General features: G+C 41.3%; 1 protein-coding gene and 1 pseudogene across 1 annotated transcript; one reads left to right on the forward strand and one right to left on the reverse strand.

Annotated features, from left to right (window-relative positions):
- The first annotated feature begins 6,238 nt into the window (after positions 1–6,238).
- Positions 6,239–9,594, forward strand: LOC129718005 (probable 4-coumarate--CoA ligase 1). The gene is made up of 2 exons (XM_055668376.1): positions 6,239–6,904; positions 6,968–9,594. Exons 1-2 carry the CDS (start codon positions 6,348–6,350, stop codon positions 8,037–8,039), a joined length of 1,629 nt encoding a protein of 542 aa, XP_055524351.1. The 5' UTR covers positions 6,239–6,347; the 3' UTR covers positions 8,040–9,594.
- Positions 9,595–17,830: 8,236 nt separating this feature from the next.
- On the reverse strand, positions 17,831–20,504 carry LOC129731916 (uncharacterized; annotated as a pseudogene).
- Between the last annotated feature and the right edge of the window lie 3,077 nt (positions 20,505–23,581).

Here is a 23,581-nt window from a genome sequence, read left to right on the forward strand (position 1 = left end):
GGGAGATTTTCGTTTTCAAAATCGTTTACCACGAACTTTTTGTCAAAATTGTTGTGCAGTTCATAGCGAACCGTACAATTCGCTTGCGTCAAACTCCTTGTTTCGACATCGTTTTTAACAAAACTATGGTGACATTGCGCATTTCGTTTCGAGTAACTCGAATAAAACTAAATGATCGCTGGTGGGCGTTATGTTTAATTTTTCGTATTTTTTCGACTTTGCGGGTTAGATGAGCCCAAGGACAAATGACAATGACAGCTCCTTTTGAGCTCAAAGCAAAACTGGCAGTATGCGACGTACTCGAAAATAGCGAAAATCGCTCGATTCGAGCTGCACAATGCCACCCCTGGACATGCATAAACAAAACAAAAAATACTGGCATGAAGAGGAGAGAGAGAGAGCTTTCATATACATATTCACATTTCTCTCTGAGCGTGTTTGTTGTAGTCAGCCTATCCACCAGAGAGACGCCGAGACACTCACCGTTAAGGCAACTGTCAACATCAAAACGGGCGAGCTGTATAATTTTGCATTGCAGTTATCCGTTTTGATGTTGACAGTTGCCTTAAAGGTGAGTGCCTTGGCGATTCTCTAACATACAGGTTCCCTAGTTTGTTGTGGAGTAAGAGAGCCTCGAAAAAAATCAAAATTTTAGTTGTCATTCGTTAAGCGTCTTACCCCACCAGCTGGTCTCGAGGTACGATGCTGGCTTTACAAGCCAGTCGTCGTAGGTTCGAGGCTCGGCTCGGAAAAGACTGTTAGTGTCAGTAGGATCGTAGCGCTAGCCCCGCAATTGTCCTGTACACTTAACAGTTGGCTGCGAAGTCTGTGTATAATGAACAAAAAGACGAGTTCCGAATCGGAATGTAGCACCAAGGCTTTGCTTTTTTTTCGTTAAGCGTCTGTGCTTATGGGTCCATCCAACCCCAACTGGCATTTCCTAACAACATATACGTGCAAGTTGCTGAATTGACAAATTAGATTCGCAATCTACTCAATTTACTTTAATTCGTAAGCAAAACCTTAAACTGACGGTGGCTGCAAACTACATTCACACAAACGATCACATAAAAACGTGTGCTGTAATAAAGCATATTCGAATGCTTTTGAGTGATGATATATTGCCGTTTTTAGTCGTTTGTTTGAATGTAGTTTGCAGCCACCGTCAGTTCAAGGTTTTGCCTACAGTTTCAAGTAAATTGAGTAGATTGCGAATCTAATTTGTCAATTCAGCAACTTGCACGTATACGTTGCAAGGAAATGCCAGTTAGGGTTGGATGGACCCGTAAGCACAGACGCCAAGTATCCATGTGGACGTTGAACCGGTTTAAGACCACAATGATTCCATTTGCAGGAGTATTATGCGACATTTTTTTCAAACAACCAGCGAATATCGCGGCATAAAAGATACTAGACAGAAGAAGTAATCTCATTTTTTTTAACTACCTACTTTATATCAGAGTATGAACATTATTTGTGACAAGCGCAGCCGATATTATAACCATTTCCAGCTTCTCTCTGAAACAGTGTTGTCACATGTTTATCTGGAAAAGGGTAGATGTTTTCTGTGCAAATTGTATACCATACAAGTTACGATTTTTTTTTTGTAAAAATAATAAAGATAAGAACCGGTTTTTTTCCCAACAGGGCAACATTATTACAAAACTTTGAAATCGATTCATATTCATAATCATCTCATATAAAGAACTCGAGGTGTATTTAGACTGTTGCGATTTCAAAATTATGGTGTATATAACTTACTACTGTCCTGCGTTGCGGCTGAGTGTATTTAGCCTTCTGTTTTGATTTTTACGAAAAGATTGCAAGCCGAAACCCCATGAATTTGATATAAAAACTCATTGTTTTGCAAGCCGAAAGCTTCATTGCGTGGCGCGGTGTCAATTTTAAAACATGTATACACATCAAAAGCCCTTTTTGCCTTTCTCCTGGAAAGGTATAGCAATCACTTGCAAAACCGAAACTATAAAAGTGCTCCAAAGGGCCGAATGGCATATATCACTCGACTCAGCATTTTCTGTATGTGTGTGTGTGTGTGTGGGTGTGTGTATGCAGATTTTTATTCTCATTCACTTTTCTCAGAGATGGTTGGTCCGATTCCCACAAAATTAGTGTCAAATGAAAGGTCTAGCTGCCTCATAACACCCTATTGAATTTTACTGTAATCGAACTGTAATTTCATCTGTAATGTACCGAAATGTGAAAATCACGAAACTTCATTATCTCAGAAACTACACAACCGATTTGATCAATAGTATTATCAGCTGAGCGGGCTAGTTGAGGGTTAACTGAAGAATTATGATTGAACACGTGGTTTCAAAGTTTGGCTACCCTACACGTTCCCATTTCATTTGATTATAATCAAACTTAAGCAACCGTTATGTATTAAATTGTTAACAAAACAACGAAAGTCTATTATCTCAAAGATTATATGACTCATTTGAACATGACTGTCAATTCAATGACTGTCAATGAACATGACTGACATTTGAACATTGAACTGTCTCAAACTCACAAATAACAAACTTCATAGCAATTTGATATGTGGCTCAAAAGTTATGGAAAGAAAAGAAATTCAAAGACTATTTTAAACTATACCTGCTTTGATCGATATATGTGGCATCAACATAAATTAAATGTGGTATCGTACTATTTGAACGTTCCAAATTCATTGATTCCTTGCGAGTGTTTAAAAACTGCAAATGCACGATGAATCGGCCATAGAATATGATTAAAGTCAAATAACAAATCGTTTGAAATGATTGGTTTTAATCGAAATGACAACATCCTCGACTTTTGGCTTGTGGACATCGCCTTAATTCTGAACATATTCATATTGGGTGGTATTCGGTCATTTTCAACAGATTTCCTGGTATCAATCTGACACCGGAAATTCCAAAAACATAAAGTGGTCGTCTTTAAATTTAAAATGGTGTCCAGGGTTAATGTTTGGTTTCTATGCATCATCTCGATTACGGAAATATCCATATTGAGTATTATTCGGTCATTTTCGACCTAGAAGTTGCCATTTAGCAATTCAAAATAGTGTCTGAGGTCAATTGTTAGCTCGTTGACCATTCTGGTTCCGAAGATACTCATATTGGATGGTATTTGGTTATTTTAGGCTGTTTTTTCACAAACCGGAAGTCGCCATCTTGGATTTCAAAATGGTATTTAAAATAATTTCTAGCCTCTGAGCGTCATTCTGGTTGAAGAAACACCCATATTGGGTGTTATTCGATCATTTTCGGCTGTTTCCCAGGAACCGGAAGTCGCCAACCTATAATCCAAAATGGGGTCTGTGGTCGATTACAGCTGCTGTGTATCATTTTAGATCAGGAGATACTCATGTTAGACGGAAATCGGCCATTTTTGGCTGTTTTCCAGAAACCAGAAGTTGCCATCCTACAATTCATAATGGTGTCTGAGGTCAATTTTTAGCTTCTTGCAACATTCCGGCTCCGGAGATACTCATGGGTGGTATTTGGTCACTTTGGTTGCCATCTTACAATCCCAAATGTTGCCTGAGGTCGATTATGGAACATATTTGTTACCTTTAAAAACCTTCACCTGCCAAATATGGTTCCATTTAGTTGATTAGTTCGCGAGATGTGCAGAAATTTGTGTTTCATCCAACTATTATGGACATATTTGCTACCCCTTAAAAATCCACATGCCAAATTCGGTTTCATTTGCTTGGTTTGTTCTTGAGTTGTGTAGAAATTTATGTTTTATGTTTGTTTTTTATGTTAGTTTTCGAGCAAGGTTGTTAATACGATAGATTATCGTCGATAATCGTCATCGCCGTTACCGATAACGTATGGTATCGTTACTTACGATGACGATAGCGTCTTCAAACATTAACGATATCGGCGATGACGATAGTCACTAGATGTTATCGGTGAGGTAACGTTTTTTTCACTTCGGAGGGTTGGAGACGAAATATCACTAGGCAACAGGAAGAAACTTTTCCATATTTGTTTATGTTTCGCGTCTCATCAGGAAAATAAACAATAACAGGTATCGTTATCGACGTTTACAATAAATTATCGATTAACAACCTTGTTTTCGAGCCTATATGGATCCCTACACATGGGTGGAGGACTTGACGGTGATTCGTCAAGCGTATTTCCAAACACAAAGCTTAACTAAAAATTACAATATAAATAACATTATAATAATAACATAATAGTAACAATTTATTGAGATCAACACAATAATTGCAATTCGCTTTTTTTTTATTACACTTGACTTATCACACCGCCGGTTTTAGTTTCGCATGACCTAACAAAACTAAATACTGGCGGGGTCTGTAGGGCTTAATCGAGGTTTATACTAACCCTAAAACCACTAACAAAACCTCGTGACTAACTTTCACCCATTGCACTCATATAATGTAGCATTACTAACCCTTCTCACTTCTCTGACAACTACTACTACTATTACTCTCATTATAATTATTTTTCTATATATACATGTGTGTATGCATATGTTTTATTATAATTATTATTTCGCGAATTTATTTGTTCCCAGTGTCAATCCCAGTTGCGATCTAATGGCAATTTCTTTATTCCACCCAGCTCACCCACTTTCGCTTGATTTTGATGCAGTATCGACCCGGCGTGTTGCCCAAAGCGTACCGTGGGTTTGTCAGTTTCAATCCACCGTCGCACGTGCTTGGTTCGTGAGCGGTTGTCTGGCATCTCTTTCTTACTTGCGTTCTAAATCGTGATGCCATTTCTGTATTCTTGGGTAGACTTTCACTGACCCTGTGGAATAAAAAATTTGCTCTAACTGCTGTCAGAACGATTCTATTTCGATTTGATTCGACCCATTATTATGCAGTTGGCACCCTGAAATGGATAGTTGCGCAGCGAATGTTGAGCCAGTTTTGGCGCACCAATACATGAGCTCTGAATGTAGACAACTGCCTAGCATCTCTTTAGATTACGTCGTGAGTCGCAGTATCGTTTCATTATTCCAGGTGTTGGCACTGACCCAGTGGAGTGGATAAATTCGCTTATACGTTTATACGTTATACGTTTTTGGTAGAATGAATTTCATTGGGTGGTGGTATATGTTGACGGTCTGAATGTGGATGTATGTGACAGTACTTTTGGCTTTTCCATTAACCACTCCCATTCTTTTTTTTCTCTTTTTTTTTGCGGTTGCGAGACAAAATGCTTAATAGTTTACCAGAACAACCGAAAGAACCATGGCAAGCATAGCAGTAACGCGGACGGACTTCCATGGGATATGTCGAAAGGTGCGACCGAGGATGAGAACACGGCATAAATGAGAGCAACAGACGCAACGACCACAAGTAAGACTGCCGGCATTGATATTGATGCAATGAGGCCTTGGAACAACAAAGGTATAGTCAACTCTGTGGTGAGTAAGGTGATATGAACCGGTAACAACAGGTACGTTCCCCATTTACAACACATAACTGCCGTTGAAACCTTCAGTCCAGAGTAAATTCGCTCACATGTGCTCTATCGGTCGCCAGTGACTGTTGCGTCATGAATTGCTCCTGGAGGTTTTGACATCATAACCTGGGCCTAGTGTAGAAGTTATTCGCTCACGGCGACCAGCTAGACAATCCACCCTAAGAAGAAGAAGAAGAAGATTAACAACCTTGTTTTCGAGCCTATATGGATCAGACAGACAGACAGACAGACCGGACTGCATTTTTATATGTATAGATTACAACATCAATATTTTAGAACCTAAAGAGTGAATATACATTTATTGGATTGAAGCGTTCATGTAAATCTATTTTTACAAATAAAAGTTTGAATGAGAAAGGCTGGGTCTGACCGCTAGGTGGATTAATTTAGGTTTTTAATTAAAAAAAAAGTTTTTTTAACAATGCAGATTGTGGTACATTTTTTTGTGGAAACTGTTCAGATAAGATAGATTTTCTTAACTTAATATGTTTCAACACTACCCTGATAATTCATGTAGACTCTTTAATCAGACTAAGAATCATATCAAACGTAGATAGTTGGGTTTTTATGTTCTTTCAGAATATTGACGTTGATGGCAACACTAACTAAATAACTAATCAAATGCGCAAACAAGAATAATTAATAGTAATTTACTGACCACGGTAAATAATAATGAAACGACAGTTTTATACATGTTCGCTTTACATTGCACCGCGGTCCGCAACGAACAATTGTGCTTATCAATGTAACCATTACGTTGTTTGCACACAGATACTGATAGTGCACTTGTAAAGTTTTCAGTTCTGATGATTTTTCTCAGCCATCGTTGGCATTTAATATCAGTTTCACCTCATCACTCATCTCGAGCAGATCAAAACCATGGCTTCTCCGAGAGATGTTTTCACCTTCTTCGATCCAGTGAGCAAAGTTTGGAGCGGCCTTAAGACACCGTCGATTTTCAATCCCAACCAAAGTCTCGGAGCACTGGTACTAACGATCCTAGAGCGAAACTCGAATAAAGTGGTGCAAATCTGCGCCGACACTGGTGCTAGAACGACTGGCGCCGAGATACGTTTAAGGGCCATACGCATTGCTTTGAATTTGAAACGGATGAACTATGGAGTCAGTAAGGAAGAAGTTTTCGCAATGGCCGTGAGAAACGGAGAACACACGGCACCGGTTCTGTTTGCTTGCTTTGCGCTAGGAATTCCCGTTAATACTCTGGACCCATCTTTCCTACGGGATGATCTTAGCCATATGCTTTCAACTGTTCGTCCTAAAGTTGTATTTTGCGATACCGAAACATTGCAGGAGATGTTATTAGCATGTGACTTGGTTGAACTTAAACCTAGGATAATCGTGATGGGTGACAAAGTGACGGGCTTTGATCACGTGGACGATTTATTAGTGCCTAGCGATGCCGAAAACTACTTTGTGTAAGTCTAGGTAGGATTTGAAACCTTTCAAAAAAATTTCTCATTTGTGTTTTTTATGTTCAGCCCAGTAAATATTAGTGATCCATCAAAGCATTGCGCAATAATGGTGTGCTCTTCCGGAACCACTGGACGTTCGAAAGCGGTTTGTCTCTCCCACTCCATCTGCATCGTTCATGTGGCTAATTTCTTCGATTGTTATCCCGACGATACCATCTTTGCCTTCAGTTCCCTCTACTGGCTTTCGGGATTGATCATGCTGCTGGTAGGAACTATTTGGGGAGCAACTCGAGTTATAACACGTAACACTTTCAGTTCCAAACTAGCTGTAGATATCGTTGAGCGTTTTCGAGTTTCAGTTGTACTATTCCCGCCCTCGCAGGCTTCGGCAATTGTGAACGATGCGAATGTAGGAGAAATCAATTTCGATTGTGTTCGATTGGCGTTATGTGGAGGAGGACCAGTTTCTGTTAGGCTGAGAAGTTTATTTAACAATTTACTTCCTGGTAAGCCGTTACAAGTGGCTTATGGACTAACCGAAATCGGCTGTGCGGTTACGTTAACGAAAGGAGGTATCGGGTGTGAAGAATCAGTAGGTTTTCCGAAAGCAGGAATGGAGGTGAAAATAGCTGATGATCACGGAATGCCGCTCGATAATGGCTTGGAAGGAGAAATCTACGCGAGAGCAAAGTTCGTATTCCTTGGGTATTATGGAAACGACGCTGCCACTGGGGACATACTTGATGATGAAGGCTGGTTACATACCGGTGATATTGGGCGCTTCGATGACAATGGCTTACTGTACGTGGTGGATCGTAAGAAGGACATTTTGAAATATGGAAATTTTCAAATCGCACCCAGCGAGATTGAGGAAGTTGTTCAGGAAATTCCAGGAGTAAAGGCGGTGTGCGTGGTGGGAATTCCGGCCGATGGTAACGATCTACCGGCTGCGCTGGTGGTTCCCAAGGATGGTGGTTGCAAAGCAGAGGACATTCTAAAGAGAGTCGAAAAAAAGCTGGGAAACTATAAACAGCTTCGAGGAGGCGTTTATTTCACTACTAAGTTGCCGTTGACTCCATCCGGAAAGGTGCTAAGGCGAGAGGCGAAGCTGATGGTTATGAAAATGAAAGGTGACTAGCTTGTGACCAGTGAGCTAATGAGAAAAATATAGATATACGTACACACATGAAGATAATATACTCTGTTTGAGAAGTTATAAGTTCTCAAGTAACTTGGCTATTATGATGATGGAACATTATTCCAGTACATTCAGTACATTCAGTTTCTAGATAACAAGTTGATTATTGTAAATATTATTGTTTTTGACGGAACACAAGTAGTAAAATAAAAGGAAAGAAACGATTTGTATAGCGTCGATACACTCGGAGCACCTTGGAAAAAGCGAAGTAGGCCGACTTTCAAGCTTGAATGCATTTTTGAGCCTTTGCACCACTTCAAGTTCGCTACATTGCCGTGAAACGCATATTAGTCCCATCTACCTTTTCGTCGATTTTGAGTCTTGGCAGTCAGTAGTTAGAATCGAAAATGCTTTTCAAAATAAATCTAGAAAATAATACAGTTTGTTATGTAAAATTTGCAAAAAACAGGTCAGTTTGTCCCATCTTTTAAATAATCGCATAGCAGTCCCATGATAGATAAAAAAATAACACCTGTATTCAGAGTTTGAATGCTTTTTTCCACAACATTTTATTCTTCCTCGTTGATGTTAAGTAAAAGTGAGCAAAAATAGCCAGATCATCTTCAAAGGAGCAACCGACATACGCGTAACAAGCACGTATCAGATCTAGGGAGAACATTTTGTACAAGATTGAACAATATTTTCAAACTTTCAAAATGATTCACTTTCAGGAAAACAAACAATTTTGATAACTATGAAAAATATCAAACTGATTCAGTCCCAAGGGCCATAAAAACTGAGACTAATAGGCGTATATTTTACATGCTGTAGTACAAAATAATCGCACGTCGGTCCCACTATAATTTATTCCATCCATCAATCTCAGAAGAAAACATATCAACATTGAAAGCGGATCGTATTTTATTGGATTAAACATTTTCAGCTCTTCTATCGCTATTTTCTCCGTTCAATGATTTCGCAGATGGGACTTATATGCGTAATAACATCAAAGTGACCTACGAAGCTAAGAAGTTAGTCGTTCAATACCTGTCTCTTGGATTACATAATCGGTACCTACATGTAAATGCGTAATCGTGCGTTCAGTGTGCCAAAGATATTCTTGATCAACGTGGCCATGAGTTGCTTTGCGTTATGTTCTCGATCTTTCTGGAGAGTCTATCAGATTATACAGTATTGTGTGTAGTGAATCGAGCAGCGCACAGAGGAGTACCTGAAACAAAAAAGCTGGCCAAAATAAGAAAAAAGTTTTTTAGGCCTTTTGGTGCTACTATATTTTTTTCTGCAGCTTGAATAAATGCTTTACGTAATACAATCACTCGAATAACTTGAAACGGTATTTACACATGCTGAGAGTGCTGTAAACATTGACAAATTTTCAAGTTTTTTTTTGAAATCGAATCATTTATACTAACAAGTTGTGCCAGGCGTCAAAAAAATGACAATTGATCGATATTTTGCAGTAAATGAGTTCTCTATGTTCAATTCTAGTAAACCAGTTGATAGGAATTCCGAAATAAAAAAGTTATGACTACTTTTAAGCACTTCTCGAAATTAATGATTTTTATGTATTTTCGAGCGTTTTCAAAATTAAAAAAGTTATCAAATTCCGCGGAATCCGATCATATAATCTTCGGGGGAATGGAAGTTCATATCATCACGAATACATCCTTGTTAATATTTCATCCGGAAACGCCCGGATTGACATTTGCGACCCGTTTGAAGAAAGCTTTTTTCAACAAATTTCAACATTAACAGCTTACGCAAAGCAAAGCAAAGCTCTGGTGCTACTTTTCGATTCGGAACTCGACCTTCTGTTTACTATACACAGACTTTGCAGCCAACCATTAAGTGTACAGGACAATTGCGGGGCTAGCGCTACGATCCTACTGACACTAACAGTCTCTCCCGAGTCAAGACTCGAACCTACGACGACTGGCTTGTTAAACCAGCATCGTACCTCGAGACCAGCTGGGGAGGCAACCGCGAAAAAGAAAAAAAATACCTGAAGTGTCCCTGCCTCATGCTCCAAACAGAGTTTCAGCTCAACAATGATTGAATGAAATAAAAAATTTTCCGCTTCTCACTCAAATACTTCCCAAAATATTGCTAAATATCAGCGAAATAATTATGGCCAGGTTTTCACTCGAGTTACTCCTCTGTGCATCGCCCTGAAACTTTTTCTATACATTAGTGATGGGCAATCATTTCATGTATTCATGCAAGTATGGAACAAACAACTTCTTTTATTCATTGTCCGGTTAGTTAACTCGGTAATTAGCTTAGTTGGTTTTTAGGTTTTTTTTTTGGATCTAGATCTTCTTCAGGCATGCCACCACAGGTCGGCGCGCGGTGACCGCCGAGGGCATGCCTAATATGCGTGACCACTGTTGAAGATTGTCTATGGTTCGAAAATTGGCCCATCGCCTTTTTGCGAAGGCCACATGTACCCGGAAGCATCTTTGATGGAGAGATAAGTGCCGCTCAAACGCACTAACCCGCCCGTTGATACCGACGTCAGTAAGGTCCTTCTTACGGCAACTAGTAGTAAGGAAAACGGATATGAGTTGCATTTTGAAAATGTACCGCGACTTTACATCGAGCTTCCTCAGTGAAGTCGTGTGAGAACAGCTTGAAACGACGAAATAGTACTCAGCGCAGGGGTCTCCGTCCCATAAAACATGCCAGACCTTTCAGTACGTCCCAAGTCCGTTGCCTGGTGGGTAGGAGGATAGGACCAGGATTGCATCCAAGCAAAAGCTGCGGGAAACCTTTGGGCTACGGTGCATCAGATGGTGCGAGCCACCCTGTACAACCTTCTTGCCGTGAAGGAAAATTAATTCGAATAACTAAAGGTGGATGAATTATCCTGCGGTCAACTGTGGCATGTGTTCCCTAATGAACCCTAACAAACAGGGGGATGCTCAAAGGTAACGGATGCGGAACTTTCGAGTCAACCGAAAAGATGCGAGGGCTGATGAGGCGTTGTACACAAATTACGAAATGCTAGAAACCTAGATTTTAGACCCCCTCCCCCCTGGACGCTGGACAACCTGCCCCCTTCCAAATTTGCAATTTCAAGCAAACATCACAGTTTCGTAACGGTCTCAACAACTCTGCGACAGAGTCCATCTTCTAGTTTACCGCCAGAACTTAACGCTCAAAAACTCCGAGCACTCGTCGATCAGCGTCCATGCTTCATGTCCGTCACATGTCACAAGCGTACCAAGATAAACGAATTCGTCAACCACTTCAAATCGTTCCCCATCTATCTTCATCTCAGCACCAACACCGCGGGGACACCCACGCTCTCTGCCAGCTACCATGTACTGTATGTCGTTTTGGCAGAATTAATGACAAGTCCCAATCTCCTCTCTCTTAAAAGGTACGAAGGCCTCCTCCACGGCCTTACGGTTGATACCGATGATATCGATGTCGTCCGCAAAGCCAAGAAGCATGTAAGATTTCGTGATGATCGTACCGTTTCTTTCGACGTTTGCTCTTCGTACTGCACCCTCAAGAGCGATGTTAAACAGTAGGTTGGAGATCGCATCCCCCTGCTTCAGTCCATCCAACGTTACGAACGCGGCTGATGTCTCGCCAGCTATCCGCACGCTCGATTTTGATCCCTCCAGTGTCATACGACTCAGCTTAATTAGTTTCGTAGGGAAACCGTGTTCCAGCATGATCTGCCACAGCTCGTTTCTTTTCACTGAGTCGTATGCCGCCCTGAAGTCCACAAACAGATGGTGAGTCGGTAAGTTGTACTCCCGGAACTTATCGAGGATCTGTCGCAGGGTGAAGATTTGATCCGTCGTGGAACGCCCCTGTCGAAAAACAGTCTGGTATTCGCCAACAAAGGGTTCCGTTAACGGTCTCAATCTGAAGAACAGGATACGGGAGAGCACTTTATATGCCGAGTTGAGCAACGTTATGCCTCGATAGTTGCCACAATCCAATCGATGGCCCTTCTTATAGATAGGGCATATGAGGCTTCCAACCAGTCGTTTGGATCCCGCTTCTTCCGACGGTGGGTTCTATTTTCGGCAGCTCTTGCCCCCCTGTACCTCTCTCTGTTCTGACGCGTAGCTGCAGTGAGCATGCGGCTCCTTGCACAGTTCTTCTCATCTGTCGCTTTCTGGCACTTAGCATCGAACCAGCCATTAGGCTGTCTTCCACGCGTCGTGCCTACCACCTCTCTCGTAGTCGTTTCGATGGCGCCATGGATACTGCTCCACAGCCCATTTATGTCTTCCAGGAAGGCCTCCCGCTGTTCTGCGATCCGTTGCTCCAGCTCTCTGGCGTATTCTGCTGCCACGGCATCAGCTTTCAACCGCTGAATGTTGTAACGCGTCGACCTCTCTGTGCGAGATTTCAACACGTTCGACAACCTTGCGCGGATCTTACAAACGACGAGTCAATGTTTGGTCCCCGAAAATATCTAGCATCAGTAACATCCGAAAAAAGCCGACCGTCAATCAGTACGTGATCGATCTGGGAGCAGGCTTCTCCATTTGGATGCCTCCAGGTGTGCTTCCGAATATTCAAACGTGGAAAATAGGAGCTACATATGGCCATTCCTCTGGTCGCGGCAAAGTTTATCAGCCTTAGGCCGTTTTCATTGGTTGACGAGTGGAGGCTATGCCTTCCAATGACCGGACGGAAGAATTCCTCCACCCCAACCTGTGCGTTTGCGTCTCCAATGACGACTTTTGCGTCGTGTTTTGGGCACTCGTCATAGATTCGATCAAGTTTGTCATAGAACTCATCTTTGACTTCATCGGATTTGTCGTTTGTCGGTGCGTAGGTGTTGATTAAACTGTAGTTGAAGAATTTGCCCTCAATCCTTAACACGCATATACGGTCATCTACGGGCCTCCACCGGATGACTCTTGTTTTCTGATTTCCCAGCACTACGAAATTGACGCCCCGTTCCGCTGCTTTGCCGCCACTGTATTAGATGTGGTACTTGAAAGAAGTGCGTGCAATAGGGTCTACTGCATGGAATTCCCTTTCTCCGGAATTTGGCCGCTGAACCTCCTGAATCGCTGCGATTTCGACTCCCTGCCGCTGTAGTACTCGAGCAAGCAAGCCAGCCCGCGCCGGTTCATTGAGAGATCGGACGTTCCAAGTACCCAATTTCCAATCGTTTACCTTAATCTTTTTCCGTGTTCGTAGCCTACGTCTTTGCCGATTGATCCGTTCCGTATTTCTAAATTCGTTGTTCGCGGTTGATGAAAGGTTTCGGTATGCTACCTTACTAGGGTCGCGATACCTACATCCTGCTGATGGGGCTGTCATCTTAGGTGTAGCTGGCGAGATACAGCATTCCATTATTCAGCTGCCCGCTCCGGGTCAGATGCTGTTGTACGCCGCCCCTATGGGGATACAGCCGCATACGACCCCCTTCCCAGTCAGCATACGACCATAGTTTCCACCGGGGTTGGTTACCCGATCTCCGCTAAGGTTACTCGTATTCCGGTCGGCACCACGTGGAGATTGGGATAGGAGTTACTGGACAGAGGTGAATGGCCACATTAGGGTCTCAAGTTACACGTGTCCAGCCATTTGCCAACCAAATGATGTAGCAGTAGTAGTGTAGTGTAATAGAGCAGTAGCGTGTAAAAGGAAGGGTAAAATCATAACACAAAATCACGGCTAAATAATAAGCATGCCACTGCTCAATAGCGGTATTGCTAATAATAGAAGTGCGGGATACAGCAGACACCCGGGCAAATCTCACAATAAACCAACGATTCTGGTCGCAGTGAGAAAGTCCATACATCAAAAAAAAAAAATCACCAGGCATATATATGATTTGTTACTTTAGGTACCTTTAAATGCCCTAGGAATGTTTAATGAACACCTAATACGAACCATCACCAAGACAACCAAAGAAAGAGCAAAAAAATCCAGCCAGCTGGAAAATGTACATCTTTAATCCAGATTTTCACTGTTAAGCTAATTTATTTTGGAACAATTTTACACGTTCCACTAATCAAACCTTCTCCTCTACGGGCAACATTCACCTGTAGTTAAAATATTCATATTAGTAACGTAACTGACAATCTCCGCTGGTCTCTCCTCCGTCTCTCGTACCACGTGGCCAGCCCACTGGAGCCAGCCGGATATCATCAGCTTGATAATACCCGCGTGTTGGTATGCTTTGACCTCGCGCCTGCGTTACACTCTATTCTCCAGTTTCCGCTAAGTATTGAACGCAGGACCATCGAAGACTCATAGTTCTCGCCGATTGGCCTCCTTCCGCGACGAAGCCTTAAGGCCTCCGCACAATGTTTTATTTATACGATTTCATGCTCTAAATCATTAGCGTCCTCACAATTAATTTTGGTAATTTTGGAAAACTTCCTATGCATTTTATTGCGCTTCTTCTGAAATTGATGATTTTGTGATTAATCCACCAATAAGAAATATGAAGAATTTATTTTTTTGGGACAGTGAGGTAGACAGCCAGTGTCTTCGAGCAAGTTGTAGCAGAAGCCTTTTCCAGCAACTTAGCCGAAGATGTAAAATTTATATTTCTTTTGTTTAAAAAGATATAAATACTTTTATATGGGAAGTTTATTCAAATCATAAATTTCAACATTTCTACATATTTTATATCTTTTAAAAAATTATTAGTCATACAAAAATACATATTATTGCTGAACATTTTTCCTCGCTATAGTTTAGAACAAAAAAGTTTTTTAGCCCATTGTCGGTTTTTAACGGTTGATTGAAATTTAAATAAATCATTCGTACGCAAAAATACGCAAATAACTAGTTCATATTCTGGAAGAACATCTGTACTACTTTCAAAGGAATATAAAATCATTTGTCCGCCTGTGACGGTTCTCTTTCGTTTAGTTTAGCCTGTACAAATAGACTTAAATTAGTGAGAACTGAAGCTGAAGGTCCAAAGCCCCTGGAAATGAGGATGGTGGTAATGGCTCTTAATCATGAATGTAACGTGAAATCTAATGGTTGAAGCTAAGATGCAATGCGGCCTGTGCCAAGAAATGTATGCTGGGGGAGGGGGTGGTTTGACAAGTTCCCAGCCGCTAACCTGGCGCTCATCCATAGTATTCTAGCCTTCTGCGTTAGGCTACCGTAACACGCAGAAGATCCCCTTCTTTCGTAGTAAACTCGTGAGATTAAAACTAAATTCCAATTAAAAATAAACAACTAATTTCATACCCGGACTCCGGCAACCTTGTTCCGACAGAGAACAGACCTACAAGGCCGCACGCAACAGGCCGAACCGAGGAGATGGAACTGGAGGAGGGCTTCAACCTGGACAGCGAATCGCTGGATGGAGGGCCTTCGATTTATTCTATTGGTTCACCTAGCGGGAAAGAAGAGAGCCCGACGGACTGACGGAAAGGGAAACCTGAGTCATCTCGTGCTCCTGTCAAACGGCTCTACCAATAACAACGGCGGCGCCTGAAGTGACTGCTAGACCAAGGCCACTCACGCGAGGAGGCCGCTAGCTTAGTACGTCAACCAGTCGACTAGACTGACCGCTCAGGTCAGGTCGCAACCAAACAACAACGGTCGACTGTGACAGCGTCGCCAAACACGAGTCCTAAGGGCCCGAGCAACCAAAAGCTCCGAGACATGCGCGGATCCCCCTGCTCCACAGAAAACGACAGGGGTAACTTACAGGAAGATGCTGGAGGCCACAAGCATGTCACATCGATCGACTATCCAGCTTCGTGACGCCATTCTGGCATTGCGGACCAAGAATCACCTGCCATCAGACCCATGTTAAGGAGCTGCCGTCTAATCAACGGTATCCATTTAGGTGGCTGGAGATTACGGCGTCTTCTATTAAACCGTGGGAGGGAGCACACTTCGTGTCTTGCACACGAAGTACCTACCAAAGGCCCTAAGATTCATAGGGTACTTTCAGGACAGTGTGAATACCACAAAAGAGAGAATTCTCCGTCTACTCCAAAACCAGAACGACAATTTCTCCATACGTGCATGGCGTAACCTAGCGTAACGTTACTGGAAAGATTGTGGAACTGATGGTGGAGCTGTACCAACAGTCTGCTAACCTCATAGCGGCACAGAGTTTCATGCTGAACTATTAGCACGCACGCAGCAGGTTGGCCGAAAGTCCTCTAACACAGGTGTGGTATCTCAAATGGTCCGGCTTACTAGCCGGACCCGGGAGTGTCATCTAGAAGAGAAGACACGACGAGCGTTGGTACTTGAATGAATCGCAATCGCGATTAGTTTATTGCACCTGTCGGTAGCAATACCCATTTCTGCTGATGCAGCGGGTGATCGAACCGACGTTTTGTGCTGATGCGAAATATGATCGCACCGCTTGTTTTATATTCACTTATATTCTAAATGGTGTTCGGAAGAAGTCCATTACACAGGCGCGGAAAGGCTCTGGTGCAAGAAAGGTACCCTTGGAATGTGTAGAAACTATTTTGGGTGTTATTTCATAAAATGGTGGTTGAAAAACGTGCTTTACAATAAGTATTTTGTCGCTTTTATATTGCTTTTTTGTACTTCACGACCTTTAAAAGGGCATTACTCAAAAATGTACCGTACGATGATTTTGAAATTTTGACCAGAGATTGTGGACGTCATAACGAATCAAATGGTGTACTCAGATTCTTTGGTGCATTTTTTTTTATAATAACGGTCTGTGGGAGCACCGTGGGTTACAAATTGAACTATGGTTTGTTACCATTGTTATGCTTTAGGGGCAAGTTTGAACAGCAAATGAAGTATTATGAAGAAAAATTGGTTTGTCCGCCATTACTGATTTTTCTTTCGCGTACCCCCTGATAACTTTCGCGCACCTCTAGGGGTACGCGTCCCTCAGGTTAAGAACCGCTGCTATAGAGCATCCCTCATCATCTCCGATCTCATCAGCCTTTTTCGAGTCAGCTTTACTCTGGGATATATCCCGGTCATCAGGCGGAATAAAAAAACAAAACATTGCCCAAAGTCTTCAGATCTATATGTCTGACTTCAACTCTTCTTGTTGATGGAAAAATTTACGGATAACTATATTCACAGCGAGTTTCTGAAGGAGTTACCCTTGTAGAAGCCTCAATATACTTATCAACAAGGTAAATTGACTGAAACCGCTTTGCATTGCCTAGTGACGAAGTTCGAGAAGTCACGGAAGTATAAGGAGACAGCGGCTTGCCTTTTCTTTCTATTGAGGAAGCTTTTAATAACACGTCCCTTGCATCAATTTTTCCGGCTCTACTAAATAAAAAAGTCGACAGTACTACAATGAGCTGGATCCAAGCAATACTTTCGAGCAGGAAGATCACAGCTGCATTGGGAAATACGTCTGTCACAGTGGAGGCAGTGAAACGGTGTCCTCAGGGAGGAATTCTGTCTTCGTTGTTATGGTCGCTGGTGGCAGTCTCTCTCTTAACCAAGCTATCGCAGCACCTAGCTCAAACAAAGTCATTTGGTATGCGGATGACATAGTCCTTATTGTTCGAGGTAAATATGATGCAACTCTCGTATGTCGTATGCAAACAGTTCTTACAGTCCTTAGAACTCCAAGAAGAGTAAGAGTCCCACTGAACATTTTTTTCTGTAAACGAAGTATTTGATTGTTTTCATTGGATATGTTGGTCTTTGAGGCAATTTCAATCACAAAGTTGTTGTAAACGATCTTTGTGTACTACTGGACTGTTATTTCACAAGTAAAAAAGTAATTTACTTTTTGTGTGCATTGTGATTATTCTATTTTCAGTAAGATTTAAAAAAAACGATAGCACAAGCTCCTTAATGTATTAATGTTACCATAACTAATTATATCTTTGAGGGATTGTATGTTGTTGTATGTTGTGAATGCTAAATTGTACCATGCATTTGAAAATTGTACGAGATAATTTACAAAATTTTCCAAAATGAACAAATGAAAAACAAAAAAAAACAAAATCTAAAGTGAATAATGATTTAATTTTTACGTCCATGTTCGGTTACTAATTTTGCATATCACTATAGTTATTGAACAGCTCGATAGCAATATCGCGACACACTTTGCGCAAAACCTTTCCAGAAGGAGTGAGTGGTATTTTCTCGATAATATGTACCCCACCACGCAGTCGCTTGAAATCGGCAAGTTCACGCTCCACAACTTGGTGAACATCGGTTTCACTCATGTCGCCATTGCCGCTTTTGGTTACCAAAGCAGTCGCAAGATCATTTCCAGGAATTGGGATTCCAACTACACACACTTTTGCCACTCCAGGGAGTGTCAAAATTACGGTTTCAATCTCGCTGGGTGATATCTGGAAATTGTTGTACTTGATGATGTCCTTTTTACGATCTACTACAAACAGTATTCCGTCCTCGTCAAACCTTCCAATGTCTCCGGTATGCAGCCAGCCTTCCTTGTCCAGCATTTCATCCGTTGCTTTTTGGTTTCCATAGTAGCCAAGGAAACAGTATTCCATTTTAACAAGTATTTCTCCTTCTTTCCCAATATCTAGGGCATGTCCGAGATCATCTACGATTTTTGCCCGACAAGTTGGTCTTAAATATCCAGTGCATCCGTTTTTGTATATATTATTATCCGACAGTGTTACCACTCCCCCCGCTTCGGATAAGCCGTAGCCCACATGGAAATTAGCTTTCGGAACTAATTTTTCAAAGGATTGTTTCAGGTCTGCTGAAACCATTGATCCACCGGAGAACAAAACTCGTAAGTTGCTAAAATCCGTTTTCAAAACACGTGGGTGTTTGAGCGTGGCTATTGCAGCTGACGGTGGGAAAAATGCGAGTGACACTCGAAAGCGTTCAAGTAGATCTAGTGCTAAAGAAGGTTTAAAGGATTTCCGCGTGATAATGCGCGTTGCTCCACTGACCGTTCCCAGCAGTAGAAAGGCTACGCCAGACAACCAATATAAAGAACTGAAACCCAACAGCACATCCGTTGGCCGACAGTCCAACATACAAGCTATATTTGCAATGCATAGTGCATGCGATAGACATACTCCTTTAGAACGGCCCGTAGTTCCGGATGAGCATACAATGATAGCCAACTTCGTCGAAGGATCTTCAAAGTGGATTGGGCTGAAAAATAATATAGAAAATCAACGCTTGTTTTTTTTTTCATATTACTATTTTTTTGCTGAATACTTGCACAAACTTTTCTTCTATGTTAGTAGGTATCATCAATTCCTCTACGTGCCTGAACCCATCCACCTTTTCCCCAAAAACAAACACCTCCGGGCTAATTTTTGCCATTTTTATGGAATCTTGCATTTCATTCAACGTTTCCTGATCGCAAAAGACGACGCTTGGTTTGACCTTTTCCAGCATGAAACTTAAATCATCCCGTTCGAAGGTTGCATCCAGGGTATTCAACGGGATACCGAGAGTAAAGCAGGCGAAAACAACCGGAGCGACCAGTTCTCCGTTCCGCACGGCCATCGTGAAAACATCCTGCTGGCCATAACCCAAGGCGACTAAGTTTTGCGCCACACGAACCGTTCTCTGCACAAGTAACTCGAACACCACTGTCGGCACTGATCTGTGTCACCGAATCGGGTGTTTTGGCCAACACTGCCAGGATCAGTTCACCTAACGATTGGTTTGGGTTCAGCAACGGCGGTGTTTTAGTACCACTCCAGATTTTTGTGACAGGATCATAAAATGTGTTAACATCTCTCGGGGAAGGCATGATCGTTACAATTTCGATGGTTAGCACTACTAAAATTTAAATAAATTAGTTTTTAGTACAGAATTATACATATAAATACAACAGAATAAATCACTGAAATAATCCTAATATAACTAATATTGTGTTAAGGAAAGAAATAAAATATGCCCATCATCTGCGATTCAAGCTTAACTATTTAAATAAAACACAGTACACTAATAGTTGGAGTGTCTTCTAAAACAAAACAATTTTTCTATTCTCACTTTACTGGCTGAAAATGTGAAGTGACCAGTTTCTTTGGGAGTTACCGTTATTAAAAACACATTTTAGCAACTCATCAAGCTATCATAAATTTTTTTCACAGACCATTGTTATCTTAGCATAAACAAAGATACATTTTTTTGTCATTGGAATAGACGTCGCCAACAAACAATTTGCCGGCTTGAGATTCAAATTATTTACCTGATGAATGATGACAAGCTTCTAATTCTACTGATAAACTTTTAATAGTCATGTTTGTACTGAGCGCTTGAAGACACATTGTCTCATAAGTATGATGTTAGAAGCGGATGCTGCGTGATTCAGCAAATAACGTTTTAGTCAAATGAAGAACAATTGAAGTAAATCTTATATGATTCTTTTGGCGCATTACAACTATTTTTGTCTTTTTATAATAAATTTATTCTATATACAATTTCGTTTGAGACTGTTGTTTTTATGTTCAAATAGTAACTTACGGTTAATTTAAAAAGTAGAACTTATCCACGATCGAAGCACACCTTAGCTGAACTGTTGCACAAATAGGTATGGAAAGCAATGCCTTCCAGCAAGTACTTCAATCTCTCAATTAGATTGTCCACCTTTGCTGAAAGCAATTATAACGAGTCTGCGTGAGCGCTTTGGTTCCGGATGCGCGTAATTTTCGCAGGGCTTTCCTGCTCATTAATGTATTTTTTTAACGCTCCGATCTTGTCGCTGATTTATCGTATACGGTGAAAAATGAGAAAAACGTACAGTTAGCGATATACCAGCTAAAGTGAGTATTGTGGTTGTTTTTATTTGTACTCTTGAAAGTAATAAAATATAGTTCTAGTTGAGTTGTATTAATGCTTTAGATTTCCTCCAGATAATTTGTAATGGTTGCTATACACTTTTTACTAACTAGCGCAGAGTTCGGAAACAATAAAACTTTAACTAATTTTGATCTACCATGAAGTATCACTATTTTAGAAACTTCTACAGCTTTTTACTTCGGTAAAAATTGCCGGACCAAATTATAACGATTGTTTCATTTTTATGGAATCTAAATTTTGCGTTTCTCTGCTATTCGGGCAATATGGTTTGTGGATCCTTACAATGACAAAATCAATCCATTTATCATCTTTTCAGGGTTAAAATGGCTAAGCGTACCAAGAGTAAGTTCAGTGATTTAAGAGTTAAAAGCGCAAAAATGAGGTGAAATGGGATAAAATGTTTAACTTCCACGGCCCAAAAGTGAATGAACGAACATTATATGATTCTCCGAAGCTTTATACATTAAGCTCATGTTTGAGCAGAAAATTCAACGTAGATCAATGATCTATAGATTTTATATTGGAAATTACTTAAATAAGGTTAAATTGTGTTGAATTATAACACTCACAAGACCTGGATCTAAATTAAACCATTACCTGACGCCTTTCACTTAGGGAACACCCATAAATGACGTAGCACGTCCATAAATAACGTAGCACACGCAAATCTAGGGTGAAATGATCTAGGTAGATCCTTTTCTGTACCCTGCACAAGATAAAAACATCACTAATCGGTTTGTTGACTAATTACCTAAACATATAAAAATGCAGCTCTGTCTGTCTGATCTATATAGACTCCAAAATTACTGAACCGATCTGCATGAAATTTTGTAGATCCAGCTTTCCACGAGCGGTAATAGACCTCTCCAATCGTGTATTGGTATTGGTGAACTTTTTTTTTTTTATTCTCGCTTAATTTTCCGTCGGTCTAGTTCCGCCACTGTTGTGGCCAATCACCGACGCCCAGGGAGGCGACTACACACCCAGGACCCTAACTCACGACCCGTTTATTAACGGACCGGCGCCAACGGCTTTACTTCCTCATGCGATGGAAGGCGTGATCCCAGAGATTTTTCGCCTCAGAAAATCTCCCGGTGTCGGCTAGGATTGAATCCAGACCAGTTGGGTTGGTTGTGAGTGGATCACGCCACCTCACAACCATCAACACCGATGTCGGCGGTGGGATTCGAACCCAGGCGTCGAGCGTGGTTGGCGGAGACATTACCAACCACACCAGGCCCCCGCCATTGGTGCACTTTATACGTGTAAGTCGGATGGAAAATGAGGCAAATGACAGCACTTAGTGTCAAAACGCCTGCATTGATGGCGATTTTTTTCTCTTTCGCAGACTTGAAAGATGATTTATTCCTACGTGGATTGTGTGATTTGTACAAAATGACTACATATTTGTTTTCCAGTACCGAGCAACTTAAAAAAGACTATATCTTTCGATTTGCTTAACCCAGGTAGAGTTAAGCAAGAGTCATTTATGAGGCAAACAATCCGGATTAACTGTGCGTGACTGAGCAGTCAGAAAGCTCAATGGCGGATGGATTTGACATTCGATGTAGGTTGTCAAACTGCTAGTTCATTGGATGGTTCATTGGAGATGTGTTTGACATATAATGGAGGTTGTCATTGTTCAATACATTTTTCCATTGAACTAGTTTTATTGTATGTCAACTTCATTAAACTAGTGCTAGTTCCATGGTAAAAACCTACATTAAAGGTCAAATCCATCCGCCATTACCGCTCGTAGAAAGCTGGATAGGGGTTTCAGGATGTGGGAAAGGTAACTAAAATAGGAGGGGTCCAATACAAATGAAACACAAATTTCTGCACATCTCAAGAACTAACCAAACGAATAGAAATAAATTTAGCCTGAGAGTGTTTTCAGGGGTAAAAAATACGTCCGTAAAGGTTTGATCCTCCCCCTCCCTCCCAGCTGGTCTCGAGGTACGATGCTGGCCTTACAATCCAATTGTCGTAGGTTCGAGGCTCGGCTCGGGAGAAACTGTTAGTGTCAGTAGGATCGTAGCGCTAGCCCCGCAATTGTCCTGTACACTTAACAGTTGGCTGCGAAGTCTGTATATAATAAACAGAAGGTCGAGTTTCGAATCGGAATGTAGCACCAAGGCTTTGCTTTTTTTTAATGGCACATCTCAAGAACTAATCAAGTAAATGGAACCAAATTTGGCATGTGAATGTTTTCAGGGAAAAAAAACATGTCCATAAGGATTCGACACCCCTCCCTGCTCTTAAAGGGAGTTCTCGAGAACTTATCATGTAAATGAAACCAAGTTTGGCATCTGAATATTTTTAGGGGTAACAAGTACGTCCATAATGGTTCGACATCCCTCCCTCTTTTGAAAGAGAGGGGTTCCATACAAATGAAACACAAATTTCGCACAACTCACGAAAATACAACCAAATTTTGTATGTGAATGTTTTTAAGGGCAACAAATGTGTTCATAATGGTTCGACACCCCTCCCTCCTCTCTTAAAGGGAGGGGTTCTATACAAATGAAACACAAATTTCTGCACATCTCAAGAACTAATCTAGTAAATGGAACCAGATTTGGCATGTACATGTTTTTAGAGGTAGAAATATGTTCATAAGGGTTCGACGCCCCTCCCTCCTCTTGAAGGAAGGGTTCCATGCAAATGAAACACAAATTTCTGAACATCTCGAGAAATAATTAAGTGAATGGAACCAAATGTGATATGTTAAGGTTTTTAAGGGGAAAAGAAAAATTTTCATGATGGTTTGGCACCCCTCCCTCTTCTGGTAGAGAGGG

This window comes from Wyeomyia smithii, chromosome 1 (genome assembly GCF_029784165.1).
Source record: "Wyeomyia smithii strain HCP4-BCI-WySm-NY-G18 chromosome 1, ASM2978416v1, whole genome shotgun sequence".
NCBI classification, from domain to species: Eukaryota; Metazoa; Arthropoda; class Insecta; order Diptera; family Culicidae; genus Wyeomyia; species Wyeomyia smithii.

Coding starts and splice junctions, on each gene's coding strand:
- LOC129718005 (XM_055668376.1), top strand. CDS start 6,348: ATGGCTTCTCCGAGAGATGTTTTCACCTTCTTCGATCCAGTGAGCAAA. Junction 6,905..6,967: donor GATGCCGAAAACTACTTTGT/GTAAGTCTAGGT, acceptor TTTTATGTTCAG/CCCAGTAAATATTAGTGATC.